The sequence below is a fragment of the Bactrocera oleae genome, chromosome 4 (assembly GCF_042242935.1).
Source record: "Bactrocera oleae isolate idBacOlea1 chromosome 4, idBacOlea1, whole genome shotgun sequence".
NCBI classification, from domain to species: Eukaryota; Metazoa; Arthropoda; class Insecta; order Diptera; family Tephritidae; genus Bactrocera; species Bactrocera oleae.
The window spans coordinates 68,768,936-68,796,549 of NC_091538.1; the positions used below are offsets into that span (position 1 = coordinate 68,768,936).

The 27,614-nt window shown below is 36.3% G+C and overlaps 1 protein-coding gene across 6 annotated transcripts in view; it reads right to left on the bottom strand.

Moving 5' to 3' along the window:
• Positions 1-1,199: 1,199 nt before the first annotated feature.
• The window catches only part of jbug (filamin-type immunoglobulin domains fbug), a 79,858-nt gene continuing 53,443 nt past the window's right edge, over positions 1,200-27,614 (bottom strand). For 5 of the 6 annotated variants that reach the window (XM_014230660.3, XM_014230656.3, XM_036370152.2 and 2 more), the window contains 9 exons: positions 12,081-13,092; positions 11,787-12,007; positions 6,713-6,861; positions 4,468-6,544; positions 4,284-4,412; positions 3,860-4,221; positions 2,796-3,797; positions 2,515-2,694; positions 1,200-2,446 (listed from right to left, as the gene is read on the bottom strand). In XM_014230660.3, coding sequence (XP_014086135.2) covers positions 2,315-2,446; positions 2,515-2,694; positions 2,796-3,797; positions 3,860-4,221; positions 4,284-4,412; positions 4,468-6,544; positions 6,713-6,861; positions 11,787-12,007; positions 12,081-13,092 — 5,264 coding nt within the window. In that variant the 3' untranslated portion in view covers positions 1,200-2,314. Of the gene's footprint in view, positions 2,447-2,514; positions 2,695-2,795; positions 3,798-3,859; positions 4,222-4,283; positions 4,413-4,467; positions 6,545-6,712; positions 6,862-8,864; positions 9,444-11,786; positions 12,008-12,080; positions 13,093-27,614 lie in introns of those variants that run through there. The other variant, XM_036370156.2, reaches the window with a different exon arrangement.

The window sequence follows — 27,614 nt, forward strand, 5'->3', positions numbered from 1 at the left end:
GTTGAAATTCGATCTTTCAAGTAATTCAGTTTTTAAGGAGCCTTTAAGCAGCATAGAAAGGAATATTATTTCCAGTATATCTATGTATATGTATGTAGTATGTCAAGACTATATAGCATGATATAGAAAATTACATGCAAGAAATACATGAAAATATTTTTACCTGCATGTGCATCAATCTAAATATTTATGTAAATAAGTGAGTAATCCAAGATTTTAAAATTTATCGCATGCTATTTCCAAGTCAATATAAACACAGAATTTTATAGCAGTCAAGAGTTTGTGTCCTTAATAAGTGGAGAGTAAGTATAATATCGTAAGTTAATCGTGTATAACAGTTAATTGGGTTGGTTTATTAGTTTGAAACGCAAACATGGCTGGTGTGAGACTTTGAAATTGACAATTTACGATATTTTTCATATTTAATAAAATAATCGATTTAATTTATAACAATTTTTGTTTTTATGGCGAATATTTATGGAAATTGCTTTAATAGAAGTTTCTTACTCGTACATTTTCTGTTTCTACTACATATATACGTAGCAACCTAACGACCGCTAGATGGCGCTAACTGCACTTTCAACGAATAATACGCTATAACATTGGTCTCTTTATTGACAAATTATAGATGATTATAGCATATTGAGCAAATATTTAGACAGAAAATTTTTACATTGAATTCTACATATTTTTGTGTAGAAAGGAGTTCTGCAAGAATTTTTTGTAGACTTTACTCGGAACCAAAACTTGTAGATTTGCTTCCATGAGGTTTAGTTTGTGGCTACTGAGTTTTCAGGTAGTTTGCGCCGTAAGGCTGTATGGTTATTGACAAGGCTAGCTGGGGTTATTATAAGCTTGTTTTTAGGCGCTGGGCTGCACATTGTGGTTGCCAGCTGTCGTGGAGCCTAATATTAAATGATATTTCATATAAAGTTTATAATCTTATTGGTATTTGCTTTGTTACACCCTGCAGAGGGTATATCGAGTTTGTTTGTAAGAAGTTTGTAAGACCCATAATTAGACGCCGGAGACCCTATAAAGTATATATATGAAATCAGATCGGACCACTATAGCGTTTAGCTGCCATACAAACAGAAAGATCAAAATTAAGTTATTTAATGCAAACTTTTTAAATTTTGAAGGGTTTCGGTGCAACCTAAGTTAACTTTTTGTGTTTGGAGTTATAATTAAAAATTCCGTTTATTTAGTTAAAATATCTTTTTATTACTATTCAATATTTGTGTAAACATTTTAAATTAAATAAAATGATGAATAAACTTTATCATAGTTTAATATAATATATTTTTGTAATTTATGCTTAGTATTTGTGTTAGCAAAGAAGCACAAGAAGGAGTGTTTAAAAACAAACAAGTTTGCAATGTTTTAATACTAAATCGTTTTTTCAGTTTTAAAATTTACAAAAGTTTTGAATAATTTCTAATTATTTTTGTTAGTATATAACCACATACTCACCAAAAAATTTAATAACTAAAATTTATTTGCTCAAATCTTTCGGTTTGTAATTACATACATATATATGTATGCGTATACTTAAGCACATATTTTCAATTTTTTTTTTAATATTTTTAAATGTATTTGTAAATAATTTTGTTCTTTTAAAGTTTCGTTTTTTTTTTGTGTAACAAAATGGAAGATTTCGTTGCTTAAATATTCGCTATTGAGCGAATCTTTTTCTTAACTATAACTTAATTTTTTAATTAAGTAATTAATGTCTTCTTAATATTTTTGCTTAAATATTTAATAAAAAAAAACATTAGTTTTAAAATAATGCCTCACTTTTACTTGTGGTTACTGTGAGTTGGCTGCCCTCTCTCGCCTTCGATTTGTGTGACCAGTTTGTAGTATCGCATGTAGCCGCAGAGTTACTCCAATGAACCGCAATTTCATATGAGTGATTTTCCTTTTATTTCTAAAAAAACAAGTACACCTTCCTAAACAGTTAGTGTACATATTTTATATCGTTTATGCACCCATTAATTCTCATGTGTCAAAGCAGCGCGCAATTGCTATCCTGTCGGCAGCGACGTCGCAAGCAGCTGCGCGAACCCATATCGTAGATGAAATCCGGATTGCTTATATAATGCTGGTTCAGTAACTGACTGCCCAGCAGTGGCGATAGACGTATTTGTTGTTGGGAACGATAATATTGTTGCGGTGATGCTGGTAATGTATTATGTTGTATTGGTAATGTTTGGTGGTGTTGTTGTTGGTGTGGATGTTGGTGTGAGTGTTGTGGTGTTAGTTGACTGAGGGCAGGGCTGGGCAGTATAATTGTGCTAATACTACTCTGGCCTCATATACCTTGCAAATAGCGTCGCAACTCTTCTTCAGTGTCGAATATCATTACTGGGAACGGTGACCCGGGTACAAATTCGCCAGCCCATTTCACTTCGACACGATAATCGCCCGGCTCTGTGGGATCGTACTGCAAGAAAGTCAAATGAAAAATTAAAAAGATTGAATGATGAAGAGACAAGTTATGCTTCTATATACCTTGCAGAGTATTGTTCGATCTTTTTGACTTTCACGTTGCATTTCCACACGGAATGCGCCCTTAGGACCACGCACTCTTACTGTTAGTTGGCCAGCGCCAGCACCACGTGTGTCGCAGATGAAACGCGATTGGAAGGTGGCTAAGACGCCGTGCTCGATGCCGGGACCATAAACACGTACCTAGTAAAAGAAATAACGAACGAATTTAATACGTTAGTATGGCGTTTTTTAAGGTAGAAGATCGATATTTGATCGAAACTCGATTATTGTAGGAGCCTTACCTTACTAGCATCTGGTGCACCAGCGACTTTCAACGCGAACGGCGAACCGGGTACATTTTGTCCGCCATATTTGATCGTCAATAAATGTCTACCCGGCTCTTGTGGTTTGATGTTTAACGTAAATGTAGCATCACCGTGATCATAAAGCTCACAATAAGCCACTTTACGTGGTCCAGCGCAGTGAGCTGTCAACTCACCGGGACCGGCACGACGTGTATCAATCCACGACTTAATATCCTTACCAACAATACCATGACGTAGGCCCTCACCCGAGCAGATAACTTTAGAAGCATCCATAGAAGAACCGACAGCGACTGTAAGTGGACAACCTTTGACGAGGCGACCATTCCATTTGACTGATAAAGTTAGCGGACCGGAAGATGACTTTTGCGGTGTGTAAGAAGCCAACCAAATATTTTCTGTTGGTCGCGGTTGCGCCAAACTTACTGGCACCGAAGTATTGTCTTGATGCATTAATATAACTTCCGGTCGTCCGGCGGGTGCATTTGTGGCATCTATTGTGAAATGTGCTGCCTCACCAGCTTGCGCTGCCGCTAGACCACGACCTGTGAGCACTACTTTGTCGGCGGCCTGCTGTCCTGTGACGAAAGCACTGCGTGGACATTGCACAATAGTGAGACCACTCCAAGTGAGGTCTAAATCGTGTTCGCCCGGTGCTAAACTATCAGCAGAGATATAGATACGCATTTTTCCATCGCTTAGTTTATCTACGGGTATTTCAATGCCATCTATGGAGCAGGCTAACTCGCCGGGACCCGCATTCTCCACATCAAAAATTATACGTGCCGGTAAGATGAGACGACCATCGTGATCGAGCAGTGTGCCCCAACCGCCCACAGGTGTAATCTTTGAAGTTTCCACACAGGAAATGCTCCACGGTGAGCCGGGTAAATTACCACGATTCGGACAGCTGGCGCGTATTTCGTAATGACCGACGGAAAGAATGGTGTACGAAATACGCCACTCATTGTTGCCTAGTGCCTGGATTGTTATATGAAATTATAGTAAATTGTCTTCAATGACATGAATGCTAGTGGGTATACCTTAATTTTCGGTTCGATACGTTCACCAAACTCGTCGACACGTTCGATTTGAACATTCGGTGCAATGGGACAGTAGACAATAAAGGAGGCCTCCTTGTTGCGCTGACATACCTCCAGTCCATTGCCGGCAGCACGTGTATCGGTCTTTACTCCTGTAGAAGAGGCGGTAAAAGTGAAAGGTGAACCCTGTACGGTTTCGCCACCATACATAACTGTTAGTTTATAAGCACCCGGTTGGGATGGCACGAATTCAACGCTATATATGCCCTCTGACTGTTCGGTGATGTGAACGGGCAGATTTTGGTTTGTTGGAGAGACGGCGAATGCCTCGAGTTCAGCGATACCGGCGTTATCGGTACGCACTAAATTAGATAAAGGTAAGGTAATGTAAGGTAAGCTTATATTTCAAAGTGAGCGAACAAACCTGTGAAACAGATGGGACTATGTAGGGCTAACTGGCCTTTTGGTACACCCTGTACAGCAACACGGCCCGTATCAAAGGCTTCGCATGTGAATGGACTGCCAGGTAGTGGTTTAGATTGATGAAGTACCTCTGTAAAATTTTTATTTAATTTAATGAACATAATGTTCCACAATAATCTACATACCAACTATGCTTTGACCCGGTTTGGTGATTGTGAATTCCGCCTGTAAATGACCGCTCTTAGTTTGATAACAGCGGACCGGTAGAGCCTGACCACCTGGACCAGACACCACTACATCGAACTCGCGCGCTGGCCTTTTAACGGTATCGATGGCAAACGATGTTGTCTTACCAACACGCGCCTGATACAAGCCAAGCCCAGACACGCTGATATCCTTACCAGCATTTGCTGGTAGCACATTGATCTCCAGTGGTTTTAGTGAAATCGGCACTTCATTAAAAAGTATGGTCATCTTGTGGGGTGCCACACGTGTCGGATGATAGATGATCTCGAAAACATCTGTCTTAGATGGACCACGTATGGAATGTGGTACCTCCGTACCACCACATTTAACAATCGCTGACAATTCACCTTGTCCGGCTTCATTGAGTGATACTGAGATGCTAGCTGGTTTCTGGCAGATCGCTTCACCCACTTCGGTGATTTTCACCAGTGATGGATCAAAGACCGTAAGTGTGCGTGTGCCGATGTGTTGACGTGTGTCGCGATCAATGAAACGTATCAAATAATTACCGGTCATGTGAGTGCGGAATTCCGCTGTCTGTCTAGTAATGGTATAAGGTACTGGCTTGTGATCGGGACCCATAATTTCGGCGATCTGATCATCTGTTGGAAAGTCAATGGTTGCCAAACTACCGATCTGTATGTGCTGTGTTGTCTGTTGTATATCCACGCGGAATGGACTACCATCGACGGGCACTTCGTTGAATGTAATATTAACATAATGTGGTTCTGTGGTCTGCGGCACAAAGGTAACATCATAGAGACCGCGTGCACAGGCAACCACTTCGGCTTTTACAGTACTCGTGTCGGTGGACACAACTAATTCAAGTGTGCCTTCTCCAGCGCCAGCGGCATCCACACTGAAGGTGACAGGCACACCTAAAGCGGCTGGACCATATTGTTGATCCAATCCACTGATGCTGACACGTGAAACATCGAAGACATTGCACGAGAATGGTGAACCATTAATGTGTTTATCACTTGCGGTGACGCTAATTAAATGACGCCCCACAACGCTGGGTTGGAAACTTGCTGTATACGCGTCGCCGCCTTGTGGACTCAATTGACATATTATATTATCGCCAGATGGTGTGGTTACAAAAACTTGCGGCTCCACACCTTCGAAGCCCTCCAATTCAAAGATATTATCAACTTTTATAGCTGCCTGCTTGAGACCTTCGCCGGTAGCTAAAGCGCGTGGCAAACTAATGGGTGCTGATGCAATTTGACAGGTGAATGGTGAACCGGGTACTGGGTGACCATTAAAACGCACCGAGAGCGAATGTGGCGCAGCTTCGGTAGGCTTGAAATTTACCTTGAAACGCGCATTGCCTTCCGACTGCACATAATTCGGTACATTTTTACCATTTACTGCAACTATGATTTCCAAATTGCCTGCACCGGCCTGACTGGCATTAATGCCGAAGCTCACGCTTTTACCAACCACTCCCGGACGTATATCGGTGACAATGACCTTCTCGGCCGAATAAGATTTGAGCAGGAATGGGCTTCCCTCGACATGACCACCACCAGGCAAACGTACTTCCACCGAGTGATCACCAACCTCGACCGGCTCGAATTTAATATTATAACCAATGCCATCCAGTACGTCGATCTTGACGGGCACACTGCGTCTAGCCGGACCGAGCACTTCAACACTCGGTTCTGTGTCCGACTCAACAACGAACTCAAACATCCGTCCAACACTAACTTTATCCAAAGTTTCAGGTGATTGTATACGCGCAGCGGCCGATACACGGCATGTAAACGGCGAGCCCGGCACATCCTGTCCATTGAAACGTAACTCGACTGTATGATTTTGTGCATCACGTGGCGTAAAACTAATGGCATAGGTGTGTTGTCCCTGTGCTTGCGCAGAAGTCGGCACGCGACCACCATTTACTGTGACCTCAAGATTACCTGGACCTGCTTGTGATGTCTCTACCAAAAAAGTCACTGGTTTACCTACTGTGCCATTGCTGACGTTCTTCACTTTGATGGCATTCACGTCGTAAACCTATATAAATATGTAAGCTGGGTTAATATATAAAATTGTCGTAAGTTGTTGAGGTCATAAGTCTAAACAATTTGGCTCCATGAATATATCGTTACATTTATGGACCCAAACTGATAAGACCTTAGACCTTACTATCTAAAATGTTGCGATACAATTGCATGATCCTACCTTAGCTGCGTAGGGACTACCAGCGGTGGACAAACCGTTGACTGTCACATTGACACGATGTTCGCCGACAACGCGCGGCACGAACTCTGCCTTGAAGATACCCTCCGAGGTTTGGTGAACCTGTGCGGGCACAGATTGACCAGCAGGTCCTGTTGTTTTTGTTGCAGGAAATTGTTTTTTTAATTTTATTTTTTTTTGTAGCGGTGTTTTGTTGTTGCGTTTTGTTTTTTCATTGAGTTTAAAAGTTTTTGGTTTTTCGGTTTTTTTAGTTATTTTTAAAGAGTTGTTTATTTCATTGTTTTTTATTTTCGTTTTTATTTTTTCGTTGCGCGAACATAGCATAGAGTTAACGTCGTAAAAATGTGGTTTTTGTTGAAATTTGCAAAATACGGGTAAAGTATTTATATTTTGTTTAGCAAAAGCAAATACGTTTGTTTTAGTTTTGGATTGGCAAAGTTAGTTGGGATTGTTGTTATTCAAAAGTATTTATTTTTTTGTTTTATTAATTATGGGGTTTGGCATGTGTGTGTTTTGTTTCAAAATGAATAAATGAGAAAAAATTTTGAAAAAAAGCTTGATTAGTTTTTATTATAGAAAATAAATGACTAGTTATATGAAATGAGCGTCATTTAGTTTGTAAAGCGGGTTTGTATAACATTTTGGGGACCTTATTTGGACTGAATTTGAAAAAATTATTTTAATTTGCGTTTAAAAACTACTTGATAAGTTGAGTATATTTTCAGCTTGCGTACTTTGTATTACTAACTAGCTATATATAGCATTTTATATACAAAAGTGTTGAGTTTGATATACTAACGTGGTATATGTAAATAATATTATACATAAAAGCAATTTTTGTTAGTATCTGCATACTTTAAAGAAGAAAATATGTTAAAAAAAATTTACTTCGAAACAACTAAAATGATCGGAATATCTATATACATTAGGAAAGTTAAAGCTAGAAATCTTTATACTACAATACAAATAATGAGAGTTACAGAAAATTTAATAAACGAAGTTTAGTTCACATTTTGACATCTGCCGCTTAATTGACAGCTAATCGAGTAAGAACAAGTTGTCAAATATGTCAGATGTCAAAGGACGCTTTTAAATTTTTTCATTTAATATACATACAAGTACTGATCTCAATTTCACCATATATTGGTACAGATCTTTTTTAAATATTTCACTTCTATTCGAAACTTCTTCAAACGATTATATAAAGCCTTTGAGCTTTTCTATGATAAGACCTATCCTTTATGGACTTATATGATTTCGCAAATCGAAACTATGCTATTAGCTTTTATACTTAAGAGAAGAAGTTCCCAAAAATTCTCTAACCTAAGACACAATTTTGACTTAAACTATAACTAAATAAGATAATCCTGAAGATACTTCCTAAGCTCCCTTGCATACAGAAAGTTACTGTAACTTCATTTTCGCGGCAATTATTGGTCCACACTTGTTTAAAAATTATGAGGGATGGTCAAATATTTTACTTTATTGTGGCAAAATTATTGGTGATAGACTCATGTCACGCAATGAGCATGTAAATAGGTTTTCTTGTGCAGAACCTTAAGTCAAATATCTATTCCGATAAATCTACTAAGACTGTCATCTTATTGGCGATATGTAGAGGGCTATGGTGGCGAAAGCGGTGCAAAATGAGGTCGAAAGGACGGTTTTCATTTATGATCGAAAATCTGTTCAAATGTAAAGTGTCAGAAATGCTCCGAACTAATAAAGCCAAAATATTGCATAATTTATTAGTTCTATTAATTTTCCTGGTTGTATTCGAAATAAAATATACATTTCTAACTAACCATTTAATAATGATGACCGAGAAACCAAAATAATGGCAATAAGAAAGTTATCATAATTTTAATTGGAATGTTCAGTACAAGAAGGTCAAGATTTTATATAAAGTAGTTTGAGAAGTTACTAAGATGTTCTAAATTAATAAAAGTGACTCAAAGTTAGGATTCCTAATATCTAATTCTTATTGAGTTTTTTGTTATGAAACAGAAATATATATTGGCAGTAGAGATCTAACCTCTAACTTATAGTGAAGGAAATAGAGAGCTATAGCTATCTAGCCGCTTTGTATACGTAAGAATTCCTCAAATATAATATATAATATAATATAAAACTCTTTATATATTTTTTTATTTGTGAGTATGTTTTATTTGTAAATAATATTTCCCTTAATTGTCAACATTAATCAAATCGTTTATTAAATACATTATAATAAAAAAGAAATTATAAAAGATAAAGAATTAGTAGTAAGTATTTGAAAAACTTTAAAGACCGGTTGAAAAAACAAAAACAAAAAAATATTTTGACAAAATTTAGAAATGTTGAAGGCAAAAATTCTTTTCTACGTTCTTCTTTTGAAATAAAATAAATTGCAATTAAAGGTAAAACAAAACGGAGTTAGTGAAAAAATATAGAAATTAAAAACTTTTTACCAATTTACATTACTAATCATTACATTGCGCTTCACTAAAGTGAATTAAATCAGATAATAAGTGAGCGAAAGATAGAGAGCCAGAGATAAAGTGTTTGTATAGTGTCTATTAGTTCCTGTTTATGTATGTGTGTGTTTTATTTCATATACATACATATACATATATGCAATTATGTACGTAAAATATATAGTTTTATATATAAGTATGGTATGCAAATAATTGTATAAGTAGAAAGAGTGTCTAGTACAATAGTTTTCGCCGCCCTGAAATATAATACAGATCAAAAGTGAGAATCGAATAATAAGCAATAACAAAAATAATAAAAATATCGCTATTAATATAAAAATCATTTAACCGAAAACTGAATTTCGAAAACTTATGTGCAAACATACAGGGTATAAAGGCCTAAACTTTTGGTGAGATATTTACAAAGAAAATATATAAACACTGGGAAAACATATAGACATATAGGGCATACATATACATTTATGGAACTGATTGATTATATTCAATAGAATCTCTAATTTTTGTCATGCCGGTGAAAGTAATGAAGTAAAGTGCATTTTAAAAATTCGTTATTTGGAAGCAAGGTTTTTGACAGCACAGATAGTTGAGCAAGCGAAATTTACTTGATAATTTGTGAGCTGATTTGCGAATTTGTTTTAGTGGCAAGAAGTTCGTTCAAATGTGGGGGAAAGTTTGTTTAACCACTCCTCCTCTTCGTTAGATTTCGTTTACCCGTAGAACATAACTTTGCTCTCTCAAATTAATTTTCGTATTCGACAAACAATTTTTAGGCGAAAATATTTGATACCAGATAGGGCTGTATGAAAGCCAAGGTTACTTAATCCTTACTTTTACTTTATTGTGACCACAAAATATAAACGAGATAAATAAAAAATTTAGGAAAAAACGTACACAATCTAACAACCTCTACTGTATTAGAGCATGTGCTCCTGATTAATCGCACTTGTAGTTTGTGGAAAGTCTAATTAGTGAGTATTAATTGCGAGGATTAAGTCACAGCATGCACTTTATTTATACGAGTATATCGTTTGTTTCTTAAATGCAATTTACCAAATGAATGCTAAGAGATCGGAGGGATGTGCCATAGTTCTTATAGGTGATTTTCTAGAACCTTAACTCTGACATAAAGATATACATATGTACATTTGTTTATTCTGGCTGATGTAAAGTGCTTGAGGGAGTATATAATGAATTTTAGAGTATGTAAGATTTGTGTTATGAATTTAACCAGATGAAATCGAAATCATGATTTGCTGGATTATAGCCTCGATTTCTCTTCTATTCAAGAATAGCCTTAGTATATGGATCTGTCCTCTCTTTATACGCAATAGTTTTTTGGATTCTTAAGTAAAAATGAATTAATTTTGCAATCGCTCTCGAATAATCAATGCCGAGTCTACTTTATTACGAACACAACCATTTGAGTGGCATAAAGCACTTCCAAAGGGCGTGAAGTTATCGAAAACTTTCCTCAAGCGAGCCGTCTATTCACCTCTGTCATCGAAAAGTTGAAGAAACAGTGCTTAAAAATTATCGTGTTGGTATCAGAGAGATACTAGAGGATATCAACATCTCTTGTGGATCGACTCTACATATATTCGTTTATGTTTTGGATATGAATCGTGTCATTGCTAGACTAGTACCAAAAGACTTGAGTCTTTTGCAAAAACGACGTCGAGTACAGATCGCAAAAGATATACCTGAAGCATAGCTGAGAATCCTACATTCACCAAACGTATCATTACTTGCGACGAGAGGTGGCTTTATGAATATGAAGTCGAAACTGTCGAACAAACTAGCAAATTGCCATATAAAAATTAGCCGAAATACCAAAATTTGCTGAAGGCCATCCCAGCCGAGCTTACACAAAGTGCTGTCGAAGGAGCTCATTTGGAGTGCGATAACAAAGATTTGTATTAAAGTAATATGTAGTTTTTTTTTGTCAGTACGTGTCAAATTTAGTCAGATGGTATATGTACTTTTTTTGATTTGTCTTCTCGTGCCATAAATATTTTATGTTTGGCTTGTTATCATAGAGTACATTACTTTAAACTCAAAATTTTTACCGATTAATATTTTGAGTTAAATGAAGTTCTGTCCACAAAGTTATATTAAAGAGAATTGAAACTTATTGCTTGGAGAAATCTTACTTCACTGGTTGGGGAAACCGCAATTTAGCGCTTCAAAGCTCAAATACTCAAGAATTTTGTTCATCTGGTATTTATAACACTTTTTCATATTTGCTAACATTATAAACATTCAATATCTGTTGCATGCTTTATGAATATGAACTTTAAATTAGTGAAAACCCCCGGTGTTGTTGTGCGACTAGAATTTGCATTTTAAAACTTAGAAAAAAGTAACAAAACCAGATCGAAAATAAATTTAAACAATATAAATAAAACAAAAAAATAAATCCAATTTCAATGAGTAACTGAACACTGTGACATGTATGGGGACGTCGATATGTAAGGGGGGATTAGTACACACACATAGATAAACACACAAATATAATTGGGGAACACAAAAAGGCTTTAAGAGCAGCTGGAGAGTGCGCTAGCACCTCAACGCATACATACCTTCAACGTTGACCTCAATGTCTTCCAAACGACCGCCAGCGTGATTGATAACAAAAGAATTCGGCTGATGTACCGGCCCGGGGCCGCCTAGTGATACCTGTGGACCGGACACGCCGCCACTGATGTTCACCGTAAGCGGACACCCCGGCACCGGCATTTTATTGAAGGTGACATTGATGGTGTGTTCACACGCCTCAGTTGGCACAAACGAAACGGAGAATCTGTAAGGTGGCAAAAAGAAAGAATATTGAGTTAGTAATCTCGTTACAAGCTGGGTTTAAAGCCAATAATCACCTTGCACTGCCTTGTGGATGCACCTGCGTCGGTATGTTCTGTCCCTTCGCCGAAATGGTAATCTCCAGATTACCCTCGCCTGCATCGCCAGCGTCCACCGTAAATTGCACTGGACGACCAACAGTACCACGCGACACACTGCCCACCGTAACTTTGGTGGCATCATAAGATTTTGCCAAGAATGGTGTTCCTTGCACAGCGAAACCATTATATTCAACATTAATCGAGTGTCCACCGACAGAGGTGGGTGTGAATTCGGCTGTGAAGCCAGCATGTATGTCGCCGGTCACACGCACCGGTAACTCACCATGCGGACCACGTACACTGACCGCCAACTCGGCAGCACCACCACCGCTTACGGTGATATGAAACGATGCCGGACGATTAACGGGTATCAGCTCGAGATTCGAGAGATTCAACATGACGCGCGATGTGTCTGCCACGGGGCATACAAACGGGCAGCCACGCACAGTTTCACCATTAAACTTAATATCAATTAGATGTGATTTAGCCTGTTCGGGTGTGAAGGAGACCAAACAACGTCCGCCACCAACTACCTGGACGTGATTCGGTACTTCGCCTTCATTAATCGATATCTCAAGCTGACCTTCGCCAGCAGCGCTCGCATCGACGCGGAATTGACACGGTTGCCCGACAACACCGCCATTCACATCCGTCACTTGTATTAGACTGGCATCGTAGACTTTGGCGATAAGTGGACCGCCGGCAATTTTTGTGCCCACAATTGATGCTTCAATGATGTGTGTACCCACTTCGGTGGGTACAAATTCGATGCGTGCAGCACCATTTGCCGCCTCATGGGTGACTCTGGCATTCAGTTTGGACTTACTCGGTGTCAAAACTGTAGCCACGCACTCGCCCTTGCTTAGGCTTTGTCCAGGAGGCGGCAGTATCTCAAAAACCGCCGGCGTATTGGCGGGTACAAGGCGTGTAGATTCGCCCAGTGCTGTTAGACCGGGTGTGGACATGATCTCAACGTGCCACGGTGAACCTGCAAGTACAAAGAGGCAATAAAAAAACGTTAGTATCAAGTTTACTATAAATAAAAGGTTCACATATTTTCAAGACCTTTTAAAGAAATTTTGTCACAAGCTTCCTTAAATAAAATATGTAAATTTGCGACTTATTTAGAAGTTCAAAACTATACTCTATGTTATACCATTACTAGCTTTATAACTCTAACATATCATTTTCTCAGACTCTTCCGCTATATTAATTTTTATTTTTTGGGTAATTTCAAAATTGTCGCTATTATTATCTCAGTACTACTTGTAGGCCTCTTCTTTCTAATATTTCCCTAATTATGTTTCCTACTGAGCGTTCATTTTTTATCTTGCTGATTTTGCGTTGTTGACATGAATCTACGTTTTAATTGCATTACGGTACTTAGCTTTGTTAAATTGCTCAGTTGCGGCAGGAAATTTATCGTATTGAAAGCTTCATAATTGCTATAAAATTGATGAAGATAATGACTTCCTAGCAAAATCAAAAAACATAGAGGGGACGGAAAATAATGTAAAATCAAAGTTGCCATCTCAATAATAATCGATGATTAAAATACCAAAATCTGAACGTCTTACTTATAAGACATCGGATATGTCAGAAAAAACGTTCTAAGTCAAAAATCGAGGCTTTCCTTATCGTTGTTTTTAAGAAAGGTGGATAAGGATCGCCGTTTTGAGCTTTGCGGACAAAATTTTAATAGAATTTACATCACTATTATACAATATTAAATTTAGAGTATTTATGTGGTCAGAGCATGCACATCTTGTATGCTGATAGTGTGGACCTCTAATAACCACAAATTGTTGAAAATAGAAAAGTACACCAATTTTTTTTTTTTTTTCATATAAAAGTCCACCTTCATGCAAAAAAAAATCTTGCAACATGGCAACCCACACAACAGAAACGAAGTGAGCAAATGAAGCGCCTTCTATGTTATGCCTGCAGAAAGTTATCAAATTAATTTATTGAAGTTTTAAGATGTCGGCTAACCGACGCACTTGTGAACTTCATAAAATTGCAACTTGTTGCAAGATGGTCAAATGATGGTGCAGCTATCAGAGTTGTGGTAATAAACTTTAGCCAATTCATTCATAATGTAGTGGCAATAGACTAGATTAATGAATTTGCGGCGACCGAGCCGAGCAAGGTGTGCACACAACCGGAGAAGCCTTTATAAGCGCAGTCCGAGTGTATATGTATATGAGGTATATATGTATGTATGCCAAGTGCTTTGGGAACGTAAGTAAAGTGGGAAAGTATTTCTATCGGACACTTGAACTGAAATGCCTAAAGTTGAAGTCAGCAACAGCACACACTTCCAGCATGACGAAGAGGCATGTCGAAGCGTATTGAACCAGAAGTTGTCGGATGGCGCGTCCGCATGCAAAAATGGGCTGCAGCCGGAATTGATGGCAGGTCGTTTAAGTTTCTAGTTACTAGTTGTTGCCGGTAGCAGACCAACAGTTGGCCAGTCCGTCAGTTAGGGCGTCAGTGATGCAGCGAAGCGTGGCAGGCAACATGCACTCCTTCCGCAAATCGAGCTAGCAGCACAACCAAGAGCTTTATGTACCCAAACGTAATGAAGGCATTGTGTCGGCGCACTCAGCGTGCAAAGGCGTATATACTTGTATGTATATGTGCTAGTGTGTATATGTGTAGGTGTGTGCCGCTGTTCGTTCTTTCGTTCTGGGAAGTGATGATTACGGCGATGATGACTTACAAGTTTGGCCACAGCACGCACACACATACTTACAAACATATAATTTATAGAGATTTATATGTACCTAAATGGGCATGTAGAGCTTGCGCTTGTCGGGAATGGCCATGCACTTGCCACTCGCATGTTGTATGCCACAAACACCGAGCAGCTGCCAGTTAACTGCCACCCCTTTTGGTCAAGTGCATGGTGGCGCATTGCACTCGTTTTTGTTGTTACGCGGAAGGTATGTAGCAACGGCATTGTTGTTGTTGCCGCGTAATTGTAGCCTTAGTATTGTGTTGCTTCAACCTTCTGAGATTGCTTGGTTCGTTCGTCCACCGGTTGGCTAGAATGACCGATCGCTTCGTTGGCGGCTTGATGTGGCTTCGTTTGGCTCTTAACGGTGCAACAGTTTCTGGGTAGTTGCGCGCATCTTACAATTTAGTCATTATTCTTGCCATAGTTAACTGTAATAAGTTGCATCTTGCATGCCACAGCTTCTATTGTTTCCAGCACTCAAATTTCCCCTCCTGTGAGTGGTTAGAGCCGGCAACTGTTTAATTGCTTTTGTAATTTAACTATTCATTAAGATGCTTTTAGATGTTTTACGGCTTGAGATTGTTTCATAAAATTTTGTATACATAAAGGTCCACAAGCGCACGTTTGTAGAAAGCAATTAAAATTTTGTGTAAATGAAAACAATTAATTGCTTACAAAGTGAAATGGCGCTAGGAAGAGATTTTAATTATGAATTTAGACAATTCAGTTGTATTCACTTACAAAGCTTGCTGAAGTCATCGACGGTGGACTTAAGGGAAGCGGATCTCCGCAAGAACGGGAAAGAGCATTTTCAATATATAACTGTACATCGGTATCAGTTAATATTTGTGAAGTTCACTATGTATACTCGTACATTGAAGAGCCACATACTTAAGAGGACTATTTCTATCGTATTAAAGCTCACTATACTCTTTCAACTCTTCTGCAGATATTTGCGATATGTGACCTAGTTTCTGGATGCAGTTTTTCGGTTCATCACAATGTCTCTTCATGGATTACGTATATTCGGTTTTAGGGATTCGTGCTTTTGTGTCTAAAAATGAGTTCTTCTTCATTACTTTACAATGGAAACAAAAAACAAAACAAAAATCATCGTATTTTGGTGGAAGTTCATGGTGAATATGCTCTAGCTGCTCGATTGTGCCAAAAGTGGCTTACACGATTTAAAAGTGGCGATTTTGGCTTGCAAGACGGTAGCCAAAAAAGTTTGAGGATGAGGAACAGGAAGAATTACTAGATAATGTTTTTGGCAAATAGAAGAAGAGCTCGCAGCATATGTGGAAGTCACTCAAGCAGTCATTTCAAAACTCTTAAATGAAGCCAGATACATTCAAAAACAACGAACTTGGAATATGGTACATGAATTAAAGCCAAGAGACGTTAAAAGACAAATTTGCAAGTCAGAAATGCTGCTTGAAGGCTACAAAAAGTATAAATATTTACATCGAATTGTGACGGGTCTTATTTTGCAACACTGGTTAAAAACTATTGGTAAAACAGCGGGTGAGAAGTTTGGCCTCACTTGCCTTATAGTCCAGAGATTACCCCGTTTTTGAGTACTATTTGTTCCGGTCGATGCAAAAAGCTCTCACTTAAACATGGTTCACGTCTGAACAAAAATTGCCTTGACTCATTCTTGTCCGACAGGCCGGCGCAGTTCTTTTGGAACGGATACCAAAAATTGCCAGAGAGTTGAGAATATATTGAGGCAATAATTTGAATAATACAAGTGTACTTGAATACATGTTCAAATTTGGAAAAAAGAACGCATGAATATAGTTATAGACCCAATAATTAAACCTGAATATTTTAAATATTTATAAAGCTACTTAACACAATTCAATGACATTTTGATCGACAAAAAGCATATCTTAGAATCCCTGGTTCAGTCGCCATTGCTTGGTTCATGTACACATGCGCAAAAAAATTTCCGCATTTCCGGGCAAATGACAGAAACATTCAGCAAAAACTCAAGGAAGTTTTTTCTAAATCAGATCATCATCAGTATAAACAATTTTCTAAATTTTTGGAGGGAGTATACTAAATGATATATTATGTTCTGAATGCAATGGTGCACAAAACGAGCAAAAGTTTCTACCTAGTTTATACACTACTTGTACACTATAGCTATGGACCCTGTTACAATTAATTCAATAATGACGTTTAAAATACGAGAGTAATATCCTTATCGTTTTTTTTTTTTTTGTTAAAGGTCTGTCGCAATTAAGATTGGTCGATTAGTTTAATTATATTATTATTTAGTAGCTGTGGTGATTTGAAAAAGTTTGCTAAATCCGGAAACATAATTAATTTTTCAATCAAATTACTACCTCTTTGAAAAACGTGTACCTTTTTTATGGCAAAATAAGGAATTTGCTAGCGAAACTTCAACTTTATTGTGCGAAGCTCATATTTGTCTTTCTACAGAGATTTCTTTTTTATTATAGCCTCCATTTTTGTGCACAACAACTACCTTATTTGCTAAACTGCAAACATACTGACATTATTTTCCCAACATCTCTGCTTTTCTGCTCTTACCACTTAAATTTAAAATGCATTTAACTTTTGTCTCCGCGGAATTTTTTGTATTGTGTTTATATCCGTATGTGCCTGCTTCAATGTAATTGATATGCTTGGCTAAAACTGTGTGAAATCGGCAACTATCAGCTATGCCCCGCTGTCATACGCCCCAGCACTGAGTGCTTTCAAATTTTACCAGCCTACTTGACGATTGTATACCAAAGCTGGTGATGGTTTTTTAAATGATGCTCATTTATTTTCATTTGTATGTGTGTCGCATTTAGCTTACAATCTGCCAAGATCAAGATCACTCATAAATGTGCCAAACGGAGCGTCACTTTTCGTACTCGTACTAGACGTAGGCATTCCATGACATGCACTACACTTTGGATTTCAATTGCATGTGAGTTTCAAATTAACTATGAAATTGGTTGGCGATACAACAAAACTATACAAGAAAACGAAATTGCTTAAATTGTTAAAATTCGCTGAAAATTGGAAAATCTTTTGCTGGAAATAATTGTACCTTGTTTTTGGAAATTAAAGTGAAGAGGCTTTGTCTTAGTTCGACATTTGTACAACTAGATGTAAAATAGAAGACCTGTAAATACTACAACAGGCTGCTTTGGCAGGCGCTCAATTCTTGTTAAATGTTAACTTTTATGCTATCTGCTCTCTAAATAAATATTTATTCGAAGCGCTTTTTCTTTCCAATGCAATTATTTGCCAACCATTATCGAAGTACTTTCTAACATACTTTTCTTGCATTTATTTGCGGAATTTATTTTTATTATATGGTTTTTTAAGTACACTGCTCAAGTGGGCCACGCCTAATCGGGCGAGAGAAACAAAATTTCTGCAATTTATGCCATTTTCGTTATTTGCAGTTTTTTCGCTATAACTCCGTTGGCTGTTTACAATCGCAACGAATCGGCGACAGGAAGTAAAAACCATGCACACATACTTCCACAATTTTTTACAACACTTTTTTTTAAATCTTTTTTTTCGCTATTTTAAATGTGTTTAATGTTTAGAAAAACGGAAAATGATTGCCTCGTTCACTTGCAAATCACTGGCTTTGGCAAATATGGCGTGGCGTGTAAGAAGAGAGTTGTGGCGAATTAATGCACATTCATAGTGATTGCGACAACAACATTGGTGGCGCCGCAGATAAACGGTATAATTGCACAATTTCATAGATCATACAAAAAGCAAATAACGGTACAAGTATAAGTTAGCAGTAAAAGTTGCCAATCGACGTGACACAGTTATCTTGCAATATTGCTGGTGCAAAGCCTTATTTGGGCTGGAAAGTTTCGATTACTCGTACTTACTCTTATAAGCAAGACTTGAGCTTGCATCGGCTTATCTGCATATGCACTAAGTTAAATATTTCCATATTCCACTGTGCAAACAGGCATGAATGCCTTATTGTTGCAAGGCTTTCTTGCTGGCGGCAAATTACCCTTGCCCACTCGCTGTTGTGGGTCCCACTTACAACAATTGCTTTGACACCGTTTCGGCTGCTTATGATTTTAATTTCAAATTTTATACTTCGGAAATTAAGCAAATTATTAAATTATTTTATGATTTACATCTTCCATTTACTGGAATCTACTTAAGCGTTTAGGTTATGGCTACAAATAAGCATAAATTGCAAAAAATTAAGTTCAAAATTGCAAAAGCATTCGAACTTTATGAAAGGTGTGCTCAATGGCGGCAGTGTCGTCTAAAAAAAATGTTAGCCAATTATTGCGGAATACTCTGCATTTTGTTTTTGCTGCAGCAAAATTCCAATGCCGTGATACCAGCAAAAATCAACTGGAGTTATAATATTTTAAAGCATCCAATTGCAGTTTTTTTATTTATATTTCATATTATTCAATTTATTTACTCTTTCTTATTTAAATTGTATTTGTACTTGTAATTTGGTTTATAAAGCTTTCATAAACTTTCAATTCGCATGACAATCAAAGAAGTAAAATAATATATTTGCCACATATACATACATACATACAAGTATATCATGTGAACTTGAATTTATTTATTTTTTTTATATTTTATAAAATTTTATGCAGTTAAAAAAACTTTTCCTTTCATGAAGTGAGTAACAAAATTATGAAATTGAAGCAGAAATGCATGATTATTGCATAGTACTTTAAGCTCACAAAGCCTAGAAAGCTGTTAAATTACTTACCATACTAGTCTCAAATTAAAACAAATTCATTCCAGATTTAAAAGCTCGATTTATAAAACATAAGCTTTAATTTTTGCCAAAGTTTAAAAATACTATTATTTCTACATTAAAATGATGTTTTAATAAAAATGTTTAAAAAATAACAGGTAATTACAGCGAGTGTCGAGAAGTAATGCAACGTCGATATTAGCAACTATATCGTGCGATTTTACTGTACAATCAGATGAAAGTAGAAAATAGCTTGAGTCAACATCTTGAAAAAAGTTCGGATGCTTTTTATTATTACTATCTGTAAAAAGACAAGCTTAAGGCACGTAGCACTAGAGAGACAGAAACGCTTCAAAGAAAAATACCACTGTATTCCTAAGTGTACTCAAGGCAAAATTCAAGCGGCAATTAATTGATTTTTAAATCCGTGCAAACAAATTTAATCTTTTATTAAAATTACAAAAAATTATTAAGCGAAAATGCAAACATTAAATCATAAAGTTGAACACTTGTTGATGCTGGTAAATAAATATTGGTTTAAGCGCCATTTCGTTTCGTCACCGATGATGGTAGCCGACGTTTTACGCGAAAACAAGTTGCACTTTCACACTGTCAACTGCCCAGAGCGCGATGGATTGTCGCGTTCCTTTCCATTGTTGACACAAAATCATAGTTGCTGGCGTGAGAGTGGATTGGGGAAAACGAAGCGCGCGCAAACGTTGGCCGATTGCAATGGATCAGCGGCCAATATGGCAACAGCGAAACCGATAAATGGCGCTCCGCAAATAATTACATACACATTTATGAGTACACAATTACACATATATACATATGTATTTACTTTTATTATTTAAGTAGTAAACGAGACTTGACAATGACTGTCGTTGCTTACTGGCTCTGGCGCGAACAACAACAGCAATAAATATGTTGAAAAGTGCAACTTTATGTTAATGCGACGCGAACGCTTGATAAACTGACGAAGTGACGAATTGATGAGCAGCAACAACAACAACAGCGGCATTCCTGCAAGCAAGGTATGCCGTGAATAAGTTGAAAGCACGACAAGTGAATTGCTTAAGCAGCTAAAATCTCGCTTTCACACACACGCACACACACACACGTGCATACAAAGAAACAAGCAAACACAGTGAGCTCGTGTACGGTGCAGTGGGGCGTGGCGCAGGCTAATAAACATTTTCATTTTCAACATAAAACAATAACAACCACACCTGCTTGCGGTGAATGGGTGATGATGATGGACAGGCATCAGAGCATGTAGTAAGTAAGCAGGCCGTGCCACAATCGCTTGTGGAAAAGGAAAAGTGCAAGTGGACAGCAACAAAATCGCTTAACAATTATGCAGGCAACAACAACAAAACCGATTGAAATAATAATAAAAGCAATGAGCACATAGCACACATGAGCTTGCAACAACACTTACATATGTATGTATGTTGTTTTTTTTACATATGAATGGGTGCATGTGCGCACATTAAATACCTTAAAGAGAAAATGAGGAAAAAGTCCAGCACAGCGCAGGCAAGTTACCGCGAAATGGTGGCTATCAGTAAGCCGGTGAGCAGCGCTATCAACCGACATCAAGAAAAAACCAAGCTGTTGTGGTGGCAGCAAAAAGTAATGAATTTTAATTTTTGTGCAACATGCAACACCAACCAATGATCAGCAGCAGCTTTGAAGGAAAAGCGCGGATTCCGCAGATTTTCTGAATGCCAGCAAGAAAAAGCCAACAGCAACAACAAGCAGCAGCATGAAAACAATAAGCAGTAATTGCTGCAGCTGCTAATGCCGTCCACTTTCAAATATTGTGTGCGCGTGTGTGTGTGTATGTATGTGCTAGTGGCTATGGTCAGGTAGTCCGGCCGGAAACCAGTCGGGGAGCGAGTGTGTGTGATAATGCAACTAATTGTAATTGATGTGCAAATTTATTGAAAAGCCAACAGACATTATAAAATTACAGAGGAGAAAGGATAAAATTAAATTGGAGAGGTTTGAGCCTGAAACAGTTAAAAACTCAATACGAGTGCATTGTATGGATCAGCTTGCAAGATCTAGCTATTCATCTACTGCATTGGAGTAAATGAAAGAATATTGCGTTAGACCCTCTGTTCGAGCCAAGATTGATAGAATACAATAGTTAGTTTCGCGCAGTTTCGTTACCGCTTGGTAGAATAACATAAGCAACCGAGTGATTTACTTTGAACGTCTTTTCAAAGAAAGAAAGTTTTCAAAGGCATTCCAGCTTTTTTATGATACCTTAAGAGTTATGTGAGATGGAAAAAAAGTTTTTTTTTACAAAATGTAGTTACATTATTTTCATTTTTGAAAAGGCAAAAATTTTGTTTACGGTCGAATTTATATATGAGAAATATGAAAATTTCAAAAAACTGATTTGGATTTTTTTTTTAAATCAAATTGTAATCGAACCAGAGTTTGAAAATTTTGTAACTCCAACTTTTTGAAGTTAAAATTAGATGATCAATTTTAAACTGCGGCTTTGGAGATTTTTTAATTAAAAAATTTTGGATAAAAAATTTAATTTTTAGTCCCAAAATCTAAAATAAACTATCAAAAAAAAAAATTTTAAATTAGTAAATTTAAAAATTGATAGATTTTAAATTTTTAATCCCAAAACCAGAATTTAAAATTAATAAAATAGTAATTGTTTCAATGTACCGACCACTGCTCTAGAGTTTTGAGTATGAGGGCTCTGTGCCCAAGCGCGAGAATATGTAAAAACAAAAATCATTTTTTTAATTTTCTATTAAAAATATATGTTTTGTAATTTTAAAATAATTTTGAATTAAAATTTTTCAGATTACAAAATATACATTTTTAATTGAAATGTTACTTTAAATTAGTTTTTTGATGCATATTTTGCAACCATGACTAATACTGAATCGAAATTAGTTTAAGTTGTCATAGGTGTTTTAACCAACAAACTTGAAAGCGTGTGAAACCCGTTAAACGATTCAACCACAATATTTTCAAATCAAATTTTCTATATTACGTAAAAGTAAATAAAATTCGAATTCATATATTCATAAATTTACACTTCAAAGCATATATATGTAACGGAAAATAGTTAAATATTTCATAATTACTTGCATCATTGCCAAGATAGTTTTAATAAAACATTTATAAGAGTATGGCGTTTCGCCACTTATGTTTTATAGCATTTACATTTTTATATAAATGCAGACGCACATGCACATACATGTATATGCATATGTAGGTATGTTTAATTATATACATATTACATATGTATTAACGTGCTTAGCAAAGTAATCAGCTGGCCATTTATGTTAAGTGAGTGTCTTAACGATTTGTGTAATGTTTATTTTCCACTCGGTTAAGCTTTTTATCTATTTTCTCTTTTTCAATTATTTTGCTGAGTATTGCATAACTGCAAATTAAGGGCAAAAGAGCACTTGAGCGTATTTAATTGACTGTGGAAAAAAATATTGAAGTGCATTTATGTAGTGAAATGGCGAATTTATATATGTGATTATGTGTATGTGTGTATAGTCTATGTTTAGATACACTCGAATTAAATTGTGTGAAATTGAAAATTGTGATTATCTTATTAAATCTGGCCGGCACTAATTTGCATTTTGTTAATTAATTGAAGTAGTAATTTTTAAAAGTTTAAAGTTATTTCTTTTTGTTTTTTGAGTTTGTAGACATGTGCATTGTGTGCTCCCTTCTCTTCGATATAACTAAATAATAGAATTAGGCGCAATTTTATTAGCTGTTAATGCAATAATTATTACAAAACTAATAGCAGTAAATTTAACTTAACTTAAACTTTCAAAAGGTGGAAGCATTAATATCTTTTAATGGTATGTGAAATTGAATTAAGAAAAGAAAAACATTTGATGATTTGGAAAATTTTACGAAATTGGGTTTAATGAAATGATTTGCAAAAAAAAAATAAATATTGTACACTCTCTAATATAAAGCAGCTTTTCAAGAAAGTTTGAAAATAAAATTTTGGAGACTTTAGAGTTCATCTTTTTAGCTGTAGTTGATTTGTCAAAATTTGGAGATTGGAGAACAGAACAAATAATAGAAATAGTTTTACTATAAAAATAGTAACGTTCCAACATACCCTGTTGGGTGAATTTCTTGATAAAAAGGCGTAGCAAAAAATCGAAAAGAAAGTATCTTTTATATCTGTGATCAGATGGAAAACTAGATAAACGGGTTATAGCCCTTTACAAGTCAGAAAAAACGCCTTTTTTGTTAATTTTCTCTGCAGAGGCATTTTGTTTATTTAATAAATAAAAGAAATGTGCGCTTTAATAATCGGTGATTCATTTTCAAAAGTTTTGGATTTCATTGATCTCGTAGCCGATCTCCAGAAAGACCTGCGATAAAAGGTGTCTGGCAGTGAGGAAGATCTTACTGCTTAAAATTATCTCAAATCCAACAACAACAAACAAAAAATTTAGTATTACTATAGATGAATACAGGTTATGATCGAATAACTAGTAAAAATTTTAATTTTTACAGAACGGCGGCTTCCAAAAAAAAGTCAGTTTTTATAAGAAAATTTACACTTCAAATTTACACTTTCTTAAAAATCGAAATTATTGTAAAAATCTTATTCCCTTAATCATTACCCCACAATCAATCATTAACAAACAAGAAAGGCGTGTGAAAATGCAAAGTCGATCGGTGTAGCCGTTTCGAAGAAGTTTTCCTCTCCGACTGCCGAGAAAAAAGCGTTTAAAGTTTTTGAAACCGATTGCACCGCGTTAAAGAATTCTAATGCCCGATCAACTTCAAATTTTCGGAGAAAGTTTTAAAACACATATTTGTAAGTGCTTTGTATATACCTATATATATATATATATATTTGTATGAATATATAAATGAAAAAAACGATTTTTGGAACGAAGCGCTTTATTAGAAGCAATTATTTTAAAGTTTAAGTCAAACCATCTACTTTTTGAAATTGTAATACTCAACAAAATCTATTTTTTCATATGAGCTGAGATGCCTTTCAGTTGCTGGTTAAGAAATAATTAATTGGATGCGGCTCGTTGAACCCGTTAAAAATCAGTTGAGCGATTAAAGTTTTACACAAAACGAGGAGAGTTCATAATTTAATTAATAATCATAGATAGAAATAAGCTTAAGCATTTGCGAGACCTTAGATCATTTGCAACAGATATCAGCTTTAAATTGCCTAAAAACAGTTTGCACGCTAAACTTTAATCTGCGAAAAAATAGCAAGCAACCTCTCGAAAAATCAAGCAACCGCAAATTACGGCTATCAGCCGTATCACCAGTAGTAAAAGCAGAAAAAATTATAAAAATAGCCGCATTATTTAAATGCCAACAATGCCGCTGAGTCAGGGTCATTTAGTCAATAATAGGAAAAGTAGAGAGCAAAAAGTATTTGAGCAGCTAATTAAATGTCATGCGATGTCTGATACATGCAAATGAGCTGACTTTTTTATCTATATAAAAATAGTTTTTAATTTATTTTCCATACTCTTTGCTCTCGCTTTTCTCTCAGACAATTAACGCGTTCACTTGTGCGACGTGTTGAGATTATTAAGCGGAAAGAACAATTAGCAAAGCTTAAAGCGCAAATTATTTCATACATATACATATATATGGTTATGATATATACATATACATATAAATATATATATGTATGTATAAGCAGTGCCAGTGAGCAATATTGTAGAAAAATGCTGCTGCAAGGAATTCGCAAACTGATTACGCAACGTTTTGTGCTATATATGAACTTATTGTTGTCGAATCGTATTTTTGAATAAATTTTTAATTTTTTGCATTTAAATAAATATATTATATAACTGTGCATAAGTGCGTCTTGTCCACCTTGCTCGCACACTTCTGCGCCCACCTGCCTTCACCAACTACTACCTCATTCGTATATATTTTGTGGTGACAGCAGAAAACCTACACTAACTCGACCTGCGATAAGCTAAAATGCGTACGACTTGCATTTCCCACCCCTTTGCATTTCCACCGCTCTTGCATTATCTCCGTATGTTCGTCTGTCAGCCAGTCAACGGCCCAACCGCATTGTGGTTGACAGCACAAAACAGCTGAAAATGCAAAACTTGACGGGCGAGTCAGCGCAAACATAACCTCAACTGCGACTCGGTTTCAGGGAGTGTTTCAGCTTGTCGCCATGTGCACACGTCTGTTTGTTTGTGTTTATACTTAAGCCGCTGCTGGTGTTGACTGTGGCATTGCATATTTTACCGTTTGCAGGCCACTAAAGTTGGCAACAACAATGCGCTGGTATGCTGGTGGAGCCAACAAGAACTTCACTTCATATAAGCATAAAATTGTGTTTTGTATGAACTATACAAGTATATGTACATATGTACACTTATATTGACTTGTTTATTGTTATTAATATATTTATTGCAGCTGTTTTCTTTGCTGCTTGTTTTCCACTTTGTTGTTGCTTTTTTTGCTCGATTTTGCATTTTTGCGCGGCACCAACAAGTATTTGGCTCATAAATCGCAAACTACTTTGCCATGCATTATTTGTTGGAGCGTGTGTGTGCGTCTGCGGCACCTCTTTGTGTTTGTTCTTGTTGTTGTGCTAGACCAACGAATATTTCGAAAAGTATTTAAAGGTTAAAGCCAACTTGCAGAGATTGCCTGCTGCATGCAAAAGCAGTTTCGTTTTGGTATTGTCAATATGTATATACATAACTAATATATGTACATATGTATGTGTAATATAAGTAAGTGATATTGACTTAAACGATCGTACTTGATAGTGGCTTCTTAAAGAGAGAAAAATGCTAATATCTAATACCGGTGGCGGTAATTTAAGAGAGTTAATGTACTGCGAAGTTAATTGCTCTGCGATGAAGGTGACCAAAACAATCAAAAAAATTGCATTAGGGAGGTACTTATTTGCGTGTATATTTTATTCATTATACGATCACCAACGAACTGTTGCACGGTTCATCAACCCTAATAACATTCCTGAGTCGAGGCACACTAGTACCAGTTTGTGGTTATATTTGTAGGAGTGAGACTAATTCTAATTTAAAGCGTCAGGTCAAGGTTCATATCAAGATCAAACGCATCATACTGCAATATTGAGTACAGAGCGGTATTTTGCCTAGTTACATAACTTTTTTACTTCAGCACAGAAGGAATTATTTAGTTTTAGTCATCTAATTTCCGCCAGAAAATATTGTGTCGTATGCATGGACTCATCCGGTGCTGTGTTCGAAATTCGGTAATAAAAAGTGTTATCAAAAAAGTGCCTCCTCAGGAGTTAAAGCAATATGTGAGTAAATGCAAAACAGTTCATGGAAAGGTAATCATTGGAAATTTTCCGTTTACACGATAGGATCAAATTAACCACGCGCCACATATTGATTATAGCCTAAATTTCTGAAATATTATCGCATTTAACTAGTTTCAAAAAATAAATACACTTAATGTTTATATAAGCATCAGAGCAAATTTGATTAAGCGTTGGCGTGTTTTTATTGGCTTCAAAGGAGCCTGTTTTAAGGCGATAGCAAAGATTTGTATTAAAAGTTAAGTCCGGGTCAAATTTGATCAGACATAAATTGTTCTGGGGTCTTAAGGTTTTAAAATTTTGAATATAATATATGATTTGCTTATTCTTAACCAGTTTTTAAATCAACTCGTAAAGTTGAAGTTCTAACTTCAATGTTTAGTGTTTAAATTCAACGTTTCGGGTTTAACCTCAATGTATAACTCGGCAATGTAACTACTAACTGCTATTAGTATAATATTTGTTATTATAATTATGTAACTAAAATGTAAGCCACGTATTTGGGTTAACCAAGCCGCCGTCACACTTTGTTGTATATAAATATTTGTAGACCGCACGTTGTTGTCGTGAATTTGGCGCACGAACGCATTTAATTTGAATGTGTATGTGTGATAGTATGTCTGGATGTCTGTATGTAGTTGAGACCCAAAAAGGCTTTAACAAAAAAATCGGTAGTATTTCATTTATACATAATAAAATGTTTGTTTGTAT